Here is an 11120-nt window from a genome sequence, read left to right as displayed (position 1 = left end):
TTGTCTTTTAGGGTTTTCAAGAAATGTATATACAGTAAAGTATTGATAGTTACCCTACTGTACTGTCTAATGCTAGATCTTATTTCTTCTACCTAACTGTATATTTGTACCCATTAATCAACCTTTCTTCATCTGCCCCTTACCCTCACCCTCCCCAGCCTCTTGTGGAACCACCAGTTTATGGTCTGTCTCTATGTGGTCCACTTTTCTAGCTCCCACGTATGGGCGAGAACATGCGATATTTGTCTTTTTGTGCCTGTCTTATTTCACTTAACGTAATGACCTCCAGTTCCATCCATGTTGCTGCAAATTACAGGATTTAATTTCTTTTTATGGCCAAATGGTATTCCATTGTGTGTATATACCACATTTTCTTTATCTATTCATCATAAAGCACATTTACATTAATTGCACATCTTGGGTATTGTGAATAGTGCTGCAGTAAACGTGGGAGTTCAGATATCTCTTCCACATTTTGATTTGCTTTCTTTTGGTTATATGCTCAGCAGTGGAATTGCTAAATAATATAGTAGTTCTATTTTTGTTGTTTTGAGAAGTCTCCATACAGTTTTTCAAAGTGGCTGTACTAATTTACGTTTTTTACCAGTGTAAGAGTGTCCTTCTTTCCCCGAATCCTGGCCCGTGTCTGTTATTTTTTTTCTCTTTGATAAAAGCCATTTTAACTTGGGTGGGATGTTATCTCATTGTGGTTGTGATTTGCATTTCCCTGATGATTAGTGTTGTTGAACATTTTTTCCATATACCTGCCATTTGCATGTCTTCTTTTGAGAAATGTCTATTCAGATTTGTGCCCATTTTAAATTGGATTATTTGGGTTTTCTTTTCTTTCTTTTTTTTTTTGATGTCAAGTTGTTTGAGTTCCTTATGTATTCTGGATTTTAATTCCTTCTTAGATGTATAGTTCGTGCATGTTTTCTCTTGGTATTTTTGACAACATAGGTGAACCTAGAGGATGTTAAGTTAAATAAGCCAAGCACAGAAGGATGAGTACTGCATGATCTCACTCATGTGGAATCTAGAAAAGTTGACCTCATAGAAGTAGAGAGTAGAATAGTGATTACCAGCAGCTGGGAGAGTGGGAAAGTGGATGAGGGGAGGTTAGTCAATGGGTACAAAGTTACAGTTAGCTAGGAGGAATAAATTCTAGTATTCTATTGCAACGTAGCTTGACTATAGTCAATAATAATGTATTGTATACTTCAAAATAGCCAGAAAAGAAGACTGAATGTTCTCACCACAAATAAATAACAAGTGTATGAGGTGATGGATATGATAATTACCCTTTGATAATTATACAATGTATGTATGTATCAAAACATCACACAGTATCCCATAAATATGTACAATTATTATGTATCAATTAAAACCAAAATAAACCTTTAAAAACATTATATAGGCAGTAAAAAAGATCATGTTTTATTAATTGCTGGACAACTGTGGGAAAACAAGTAAGCAATTGACACCACCAGATTCTTATTACATTCAAGATAAAAGATTTATTCACACCACAAAAGAAAGATAATCACAACAAAATATACACTAACTTAAAAAACAGAAGATTATAGTGACATAAAATGTTATATTCTCTTTTTAAGTGGGTAAAAGTATTTTGTTTGCTTCTACATAAATTTCTATTCATGAAAGAATAACAAATATTAAAATACAGTGATAGTTTGCATTTCTTCTATAGAATGAACATAGACATAACCCTGAAGCTTTTAGTTTACAGGGAGTTTCCATGAAGCCACGAACTAAACTAATTATCAAACACATTAGTTATTTCCAGATTCACATAGGTACACATTCAACCAATAAACTGAGAAAGAAGCATTTCATGTTCTCTTTCCTTTTGCTATAAAGCATTTTTTCTTTTGACTAAAAGCAAAGTGAGAAATTATATTTTTTTTCTCCTTTTAATTGACCTCAGAAGATGCACTATCTAATTCATGAGAAATGCGAAATTTCAGGTGTTTATCTTCTTCCTTACTTTTAGGGTCTACAACCAGCATATCTTCATGGCTGTGAAATTCATGGCTGTGGAATTCACGGCTGATTTTGGAACGTTCCTGACTGTCAATCACATCGGAATGCTCATTGCTGTCATCACTGGCTTTCCGCTTATATAATCTGGAGTGCTTGTGGCTGTGGGTTTCAGCACTGTGGTCATCCAGCTGACTCGTTTCATGACTGTCCTTCCCACGGCTGTCCCAATCAGAAGGCACGTTGAGGCCCTGGGCAACTGGGATGGCCTTGTATGCACCATTCAACTCCTCGCTTTCCACATGTGAGGTGATGTCCTCGTCTGTAGCATCAGGGTACTGAATCATGGCACAAATGAAGAAGAATTATATGAACAGCTAGGGATGGGAATACGGTAATCCTTTTCTGCTCTCTAGCTTTTAGGCCATCTTATACTAAAAATTGGCTAAATCTGGCTGAAATTATACTAGCATGTTACTTTGTATAGTACTTTACCAAGCCGTTTCACATATGTCGTCTCCTTTAGTTTAATAAGTACATCACTTACATATGTAATGAAACTTATCAGGTAGGTTTCATTATATTGAAACCTACATAAAGAGGAAGTGAATTGGAAGTTAAAAAATAAAGAGAATAGTAAATGGCAAGGCTATGTCAAATCCAGGTTCTGTGACTAAGGATTCAGTGTAATTTGCAACTACAACTCCTCTTAGGTATTTAACCTCAAAACATGACCATTATATTTTTTTAAATAATTGGTGTTTTCCATTTATTTTAATCTAAAAATAAGTGATCCAGGATTTCAAAAAGTAGAATTGTGTTTGAGAATCAAATCTAGAGAGAAATTATGTACTTACAAAAACCACCAAGCAGAAAAAGATTTGTATTCAATGATCATAAAGTAGAATATGAATGAATTCTTGCTGAATGGATGAATGAATGGATGAATGGATGAATGAATGAATGAATGAATGAATATGCAAACTGTGGTTTCCTAGACTTGAGCTCTAGTCAGAACTATCAGGTGTGTCTGTTAAAGGATTTACCTGGATGTCAGGTCTGCGGAACTTCTTAGATTTTGACCTTAGTCCATAAGCCACACTATCACCTCGGCCATCATATATGTCTACTGTGGGGACAACTGGAGTGAAAACTTCAGTTGCTGGCAGGTCTGTGGGAAAATCAGTAACCAGTTCGTCGGATTCATCAGATTGGTGAGACTCATCAGACTGGTGAGAATCATCAGTGTCATCTACTTCATCAGAGTCATTCGAGTCGATGGAGTCCTGGCTGTCCACATGGTCATCATCATCTTCATCATCCACATCATCCATGTGGTCATGGCTTTCATTAGACTTACTTGGAAGGGTCTGAAAATTAAAATGGCCAGGAAAATTAGTGTAAGGGTTTTTATTTTCCCTTAGTCTTGATAGCACATTAGTCTTTTACTATCTTTCTTTTTATTTAGTTTCAGAATCTTTGCATTCACAGTACACACCATGGCTTTTAGGAGCTAAAGTGAGCATCTTCCAATTTCTCTTTTAACACAGGGATTAATAACATTCTGAGGAACTTTTCCTACTTTCCAACAAAAATTATTTTCATAGATATTTTCAAGCCAAATATGTGAGTATAATCTTCATATCAATAGCATTGTTTTGCCTTATACATATTAAACATTATTTAATTTACTAAATTCAATGATGTAATAGATACAGACACATAATTATGAGACTTCTTAAAATTTGAAATGAGATTTATCAAAAGAGAAGAGTATCCCTATTTTAATGTGTGTACCAAAATTTATAACCACTTTCCTATTAGCATGGATAATTGAAAGGTGACTGTTATGCATGTGTGTATAAACTGCAGCTCAAAACTGTCCTTGAATTAAACAATTAATGTCCATTAAATTTCAGATTGACAAATATATTAGGTAATTTATCTAACTTGATTTAATATTCTTAGTATATTCAAATTGAATCTTAAGGAAAATAAATTTACTCTTTGCTTAGCAAATATATGAATGATCCTAATAAAAAGAATAGTTGTCAAATAAACTATTTTATTAGGAAAGAGAACTTTCCTAAAGGCAAAATCTTAGCTTTGATAGGCATTAATTAGATGCTTATTAGATATTTGATATCTACAGAATACCTTAAATAAATTGCAATCAGCTTAATGTTTCAAATAACAGGCATTAATGAACATTTTCTGTAATGCTAAATTTATCTGAGGAAACCTAGTATTTCTGATATTTAGTAAATACATGTTTTCTTTCTGAGCAAGTTTTAAAGACTTCCAATTTACTGGAAAATTAGCTAATGAAATTTCATCAGAAGAGAATCCAGGCAATGGCTTCTTTCGTTTCTTCAAGGTATGATGGGCCTCTGATTGAAAATGAGAACTTACCTCTTGTTTAAAGTCATTGGTTTCTTCAGAAGACACAGCATTCTGAAGAAGGAATGGCACATGTTAGTGTGCATGACACATGCCTAGCTTTTTTATTCAAAAGTTAACCTTTTGAATCCAAAGCAGTTTTTATTTTTCTGCCTCATCTGTGGATGGCTTAACACGGGAAGAAGCCAACATGGCAGATCAGTCAGTGTCCTAAGCACACCCTTGCCAGCGGGCAGGCAGGATTCATCTGAGCAGCCCAAATGGCCTGCTTGTAGCTATCTTTCATCGTTGTAGTTTAATTATGAGAAGTTTAAAAATACCTGTGGGGCTAGGAGATTCTGCTTCTGAGATGGGTCAGGCTTTAACCATGTGGCCACAGCATCTGGGTATTTGTTGTAAAGCTATAAAAAAGTTGCATGTTTATCATTATTTAAAAAAGAAACGTAGGGATGAATGGAAAAAACAACCATTCTTCACCAGTCTTGATGGATAAGCGTAATATGCATGCATATAGTCACTCAGACCCTTAGGTACCTTTTTGTAATTTTTTTTTCTTGCAGATTCATTTAATACACTCTTATGTAGCACTTACTGTGGGCTAGGCACTCTTTCAAATTGCTTTACAAATATGAACTCATTTGATCCTCTCATTCCCCTATGAGATGGGTATCATTAATATTCCCACCTTACAATCAGCCACAATGCAGTTAAGTGGTAGGAAATGGCAGAGCCAGGCAGGGTTCAAACGCAGGCAAACTAGCTCTTAACCCTGAACTTCACACTGTGCTTTTTTTTTGTATGTTTACTGGCTGAATTTTCCTCTCAGATAAAGCACATCTAAACCAGACGTGCCTTTAATTACTGTTGATCTTCACTGTGTCCAGTCCCTGGAGCAAGAAGGAACTCTCTAAGGCTGTGCTGTCTAATACAGTATACTCTAACCACATGGGGGCTATTTACATTTAAGTTAATTAAAACGAAATGGCCGGGCACAGTGGCTCTTGCCTGAAATCCTGGGAGGCTGAGGCAGGCAGATCATGAGGTCAGGAGATGGAGACCATCCTGGCTAACACAGTGAAACCCCCTTTCTACTAAAAATACCAAAAAAAAAAAAAAAAAAAAAAAAAATTAGCCGGGCATGGTGGCCGGCACCTGTAGTCCCAGCTACTCAGGAGGCTGAGGCAGGAGAATGGTGTAAACCCAGGTGGCAGATCTTGCAGTGAGCCAAGATCGTGCCACTGTACTCCAGCCTGGGCGACAGAGCGAGACTCCATCTCAAAAGAAAAAAAAACAAAGAAATAAGGTAAAAATTCAGTTCCTCAGTTGCACTAGCCTACATTTTGAGTGCTCAATAGCCATATGTATCTGGCAGCTATCTTACCAGACAATGCAGAAATATAATATTAAAATCATTGCACAAAAGTTCTATAGCTCTAAGGTGCCAAAGATGTAAATGAAATGGATTTTTCTTTAGCCAAGTTATTTATCTGGAAAATACTGATAATATGCTACTGCAGAGGAGTGGAAATTGTTCTATGTAAGTGTCATCTGATCTGCTGAATCATCCAGGGCCAATCATTACATGTCCCTGTCATTCAGAATAACTCTGGGGGTTGTACAGAGTCCCTTCTGCAGCCACCTAAGGGGTGGATGGGTAGAGAGAAAACCAGTCAGAAGTACTAGAGTTTCTCTCACGGCTGGCTCTAACCAGAGGGGCTTCATACTGAGCTTCTCTGAAAGGTTTTGCTGAAAGAAGGGGTTCCTTGCTTTAAGAAGATGCAAAAACAGCTGGGCGCAGTGGCTTACGCCTGTAATCCCAGCACTTTGGGAGGCTGAGGCTGGTGGATCACAAGGTCAGGAGATCGAGACCATCCTGGCTAACAAGGTGAAACCCCGTCTCTACTAAAAATATAAAAAATTAGCCGGGCGTGGTGGCGGGCGCCTGTAGTCCCAGCTACTCGGGAGGCTGAGGCAGGAGAATGGTGTGAACCCGGGAGGTGGAGTTTACAGTGAGCTGAGATTGCGCCACTGCACTCCAGCCTGGGTGACAGCGCGAGACTCTGTCCCAGAAAAAAAAAGAAGATGCAAAAACAACGGGACTAGATGGGTTCAGAGTTTTTCTCTTCACTTTTTCATATCTGTCTATCTATTCTCATGACACATGTAATACAGGCTCGGAGAGAATGGATTTATAAGTTAAATTTATAATTTTTAAAACCTAATATGAAGAAAATAAAGGTAAGCAAAATGAATAGACTAAAAACCATCCAGTAATCCTAACACTCACAGATAACCAGTGTGTATTTTCAGGCATATATCCTTAGAGACTTCCCCAATTTTTTACTAGCTTTAAGTTTCTGGGATTCTAGAAGGCTGGACCTTGAGCTCTTCACTTATTTCTTAAATTGTTATGACTCCACGTGCCTTCTAAAATGCATCTTTGCCATGTTTTCATTTATTAAAAAGGCACTAATTCTTGCCTGAAATAGTATGACCTCTGTCTTCTCTGGAGATGTTAATTTTTCTGCTTTATTATTAGGATTCAACACCTGTGTTTTCAAATCAGTTGGAAAACAGACACACACACACACCCACACACAAACACACACAGAATACTTCTTTTAATGTCTTCATTAAGAAATCTAATTGCAGTGACCCCCAAGGCAACTCTATTTTGGCCTTTATTCTGTTCAACTGGAATTGAACTCTGTGTGCCTTTTTGTCCAAGCTTCTGGGGACAATGCCCATTTGTTGTTTGGTTGGCACGGTTTTATCTGTTGTGGAGGGGTAGGTACATCTTTAGTGCTGGTCAAATAATTATAATAAAGAGTTTGGTTGGTCTTATGTTTGGTTAGAAAATGTGATCTAACATCAGCTGACAATCACAATAGATACAAACAGCACACATAGACTTTCTTTTCACAATGGGCTTCTCAGCTAATATCTCAGACGATATTGTGAATATTATGGTCATACAAACAGTTCTGGCTAATATCCGATGTGAATTTTAAACTTAGCAATCCACTAAATAAAGCAAAAGCTGGAATTTTCTGCTTTTAGATCAATATGTGGACTAATGGGAAAAAAGTCACACAACTTCATATAACTCATCTTACATGCTATACTGGCCTAGACATTATTATATTTAAAATATCTGGGTTGGTTTTACAAACTTATATTTATTAAAAACTATACTGTGCTTGGTACTGGCCTAGATTCATAGCAGGCAGTCAATACATACTTGTAAACCAATAGATTTGACTGAGAAGATAAGTAATTTTGCAGCAAATATGTTTGTTGCGCCTCTCGCTGTAATTGAGTAAATGATTTCACTATGTAATAAACCTAAAAGATGCTTACCTGCTTTTCCTCAGAACTTCCAGAATCAGCCTGTTTAACCTTTGAAACAGAAAAGATGAAGAAAGATTACAAGAATGTCCTCCTAGCACATAGAAGCACACAATTCAGTTATTTTCAGGAATTTTCTTTAAGATTCAGCTGTACTCACTGGCAGGGCATAGGCGATGCCTAAGAGGCAAAAGGAAATCACTGCAATTCTCATGGTAGTGAGTTTTCCTGCAAAACATTTCATAAGGAATAGCTGACATCTTCATAGGTTAAAACAATGGTACCTTTTTGTACTACCACATTACAAAATAATCACAAATAAAATATATTTTCTGTAAAATCTTTTCTACTTAAAGAAGCCTTTTCTTTTTAGTATTATGGTCTTTCAAGTTAATATTTATATTGCCACCTATTCTCCATCTTTATTAGGCAAGGGAAAGGGAAATTTTACAAGTCTATATTTATTCAACTTTTAAATTTAGAGTTCTAGAAATTATACGATTGCTACCTTATATATCTAGCTCTACTAAACCTACAAACAGATCAACAGTAACTTAATTCTATTAATAAGCTAGTATGGGAATACTTTTTAGAGAAGAAAAAGCACAGAGAAAAAAATGAAAAAAATTTTCTTTATTCGTTTTTCCAATATGTACTTTAAATGTGATTTTTAGCTTAAATTATTAAGTAGATGCTACTTAGGTGAAATGAAACTATCTCTGAAATTTGTTATTTAAGTAAGATGTTCTAAAAATTTGAAATGCAAAGGAAAACATTGAAAATAGCCAACAACTTTTCTATTTGTAATAATAAGCCTACATAGTGTCATGCAGGTATCTTGGTGAATATTTTAACAGCTAAATTTAGCAGTAACATATTCAGAAAGGGTTTTCTTCCCCTTGAAAATAAGATACATCATTTTAAAAATAGCATTGTAATTGGCTTATTTAGTGTAAAAGATCCCTTTTCTTTTACATTCCTGCAGTCACCCATTGAAAATGATATAGGTATAATTATTCCAAAGGGGAATTGAATTCTACTATTTTCTGATTAGCCGCAGTAGTTTCCGTTCTTTTGAGGACCCAGTGGAAGTATTTTAAAGTTTTATATTTGATTGGCATTCCAAATATCTAGACACCTTTGTTCCAGGAGACCTGCAATGTATCTAATCTGCTTATTAAAAAGGCTAGAAAATTTAAATCTGTTTAACAGCATTACAATTAAAAATATTTTTCCTTAGAACTTGAACTTCCCCATGAAATTGAGCTGAATGCACAACCCAGTAGCAAACTGAAGGCATACCTTGGTCGACGTTTGGCTGAGAAGGCTGCAACTGGCCTGACAGGAGTCCAGTCTCAGACGATGCTGTGCTCTATGCCTCCTCCTCCCGCTGCTGACAACCAAGCCCTCCCAGAATTTAAATGCTGCTGCAGACATCCTCCACCAACACAGGGGGGCGGAGAGATGTGTCATGAGGTTTTCTGCCACTGCCCAGCCCACCTGCTCCCACACTTCCCCCTCTGGTTTTGTGGTGAAAACAAAAAAACAAAAACGCACACACACACACCTACAGTTAAAACATTACTTATGTACAATATCATTAACTAGCTTTTTCATTTACAGGATGGGCATTGAGCATCCAGGAAGAGCACTTAGGGATCCCATGGAAAAGGGAGAAAGTAGGGAAAAACATTAATGTAAAATTAAATAGAAAGGAGTTTTGTTTCTTTCGGTTTAAGTAACATAAAAGTAATATCTGCAACCACTCTTGCCTATATGATTATACTTATTGAAGAACTATATTTCTAGAAGGCTACTGTTCAAGCCTGCAAAGAGTTCAGAAAACCTGCCTCTGTCCTTTACTACTCAAGCTTAGCTTTGTGATTTCAAGTATGCAGTAGCTTGTTACTTAGACAAAAGACACTAGTGACATTAAAATACAAAGTTCTATATAAAAGAGAAGAATGGTATTTTATTCTAGATGTTGCAGAAGTAAAGCAGTTTCTGACTGAGAGCAGGATGACTGCTTGAAAGGGCTGCTTCAGGAGCCAGACTGTGGCTCTGAATTCCGCTGTGTCACTGCTGACCTGTGCAACCTTGGGCAAATCGCCCAGCCTACCTATCCTTGTTTCCTCATCCATAAAATGCAGATACTATTACCTAGGTCATGGGATTTTTGAGAGGTTTAAATGAATTAGTATGTTAAACTAACAATGCTTAGCACATATTAGATGCAAATACCCTGCGTATCTTAAGGAGTGTATGTGTGTTAACTAGTATGAAATTTTTAAGAGGGGCAGGCAGTCACGAATTGTAATGTCTTTAAAAAGAATAGGTTATTAAAATGAGAGTAGATGTAAGATCTTTAAATGGTATGCATCAATAAGGAAATTTTGCACATTTCTAAAGGAACAGATTCGATTTTGGAATCATCTTTTTTTCTAGTTTTTCTCCCAGGGTATGTAAATTAGGCTACTTAAAAAGAAAAAGATTTTTAAAAATTTCTGTATTAAAAAACACTTTACTAGGTATTTAAAAGGTATTTGAATAAAAGAAAATTACAGGGGAAGTCTGAATATTCAGGGATAGCAGAGCTCTGGGTCCTTTTAAAATATTTAACATTGTCTTGAGATTACTTCATCTGCTTTCTCAGTTGTGAAATGCAGATTGCACTATTTATTTACCTTACACCTTTATTGTAAGACTTGTGTGTGATTAAGATGAAAAATAAATGGTCCTATTTATTATTAGGTTGCTGCAAAAGTAATTGTGGTTTTTATTAGTTCTAAAGTGTCAGCTTCTTTTTGCCAAATATTACTTTTAACATAAATATAGATTAAATAATTTCTTGCAGTGTTAGTATATAGCTAATAAATAGGTTTCATGAACATTTGGTAGGGGGAAATATGTCTCTCTTAAATTGGATGTATTCCAGATGAATTGATATTATTGGCTTGTAGGTAATAAGCACCCATTTTAATAAGTAAGATGACAACTCTCTCTATAAAATAGAAAGCACACGGATTATAAAGTTGCAAAATAGACTTCTTTTTTCTGCTTTTAAAAACTATTTTTTTCCTTTAAACATATTACCCACATAAGCTTGTCATGTTGTCAATTTAGTGGAGGGAAGTCCGAAAATTCTAAAAACAACAAAATTTCCACAGGATTTACTGTAGTTTACTCTGTGCCCACGGGAATGATTCAATATGAAGCTAGAATTAATTATAGGAATAGATTATGCTGGAGCCCAACCATCTTGAGATGAACCATATGACCCTTTACAGGACTCTTCTGGTCATAGCTCCACAGTACCACACGATGGCAGCATTTCTGAAAAAAGATTTCAGACCACAATCTGGTTCTATGAA

The 11120-nt window shown here is 35.9% G+C and overlaps 1 protein-coding gene across 1 annotated transcript; it reads right to left on the bottom strand.

Annotated features, from left to right (window-relative positions):
• Positions 1–1414: 1414 nt before the first annotated feature.
• On the bottom strand, positions 1415–9247 carry SPP1 (secreted phosphoprotein 1). The gene is made up of 7 exons (XM_007999203.3): positions 9052–9247; positions 7910–7977; positions 7762–7800; positions 4722–4802; positions 4414–4455; positions 3048–3371; positions 1415–2339 (listed from the first exon to the last, which is right to left on the bottom strand). The coding sequence occupies exons 2-7, from the start codon at positions 7961–7963 to the stop codon at positions 1935–1937; spliced, it is 945 nt and encodes a 314-aa protein (XP_007997394.1). The 5' UTR covers positions 7964–7977; positions 9052–9247; the 3' UTR covers positions 1415–1934.
• Between the last annotated feature and the right edge of the window lie 1873 nt (positions 9248–11120).

This window comes from Chlorocebus sabaeus, chromosome 7 (assembly GCF_047675955.1).
Source record: "Chlorocebus sabaeus isolate Y175 chromosome 7, mChlSab1.0.hap1, whole genome shotgun sequence".
Lineage (NCBI taxonomy): Eukaryota > Metazoa > Chordata > Mammalia > Primates > Cercopithecidae > Chlorocebus > Chlorocebus sabaeus.
The sequence above is the reverse complement of the archived record's forward strand: the minus strand, read 5'-3'. Positions and strand labels throughout refer to the sequence as shown.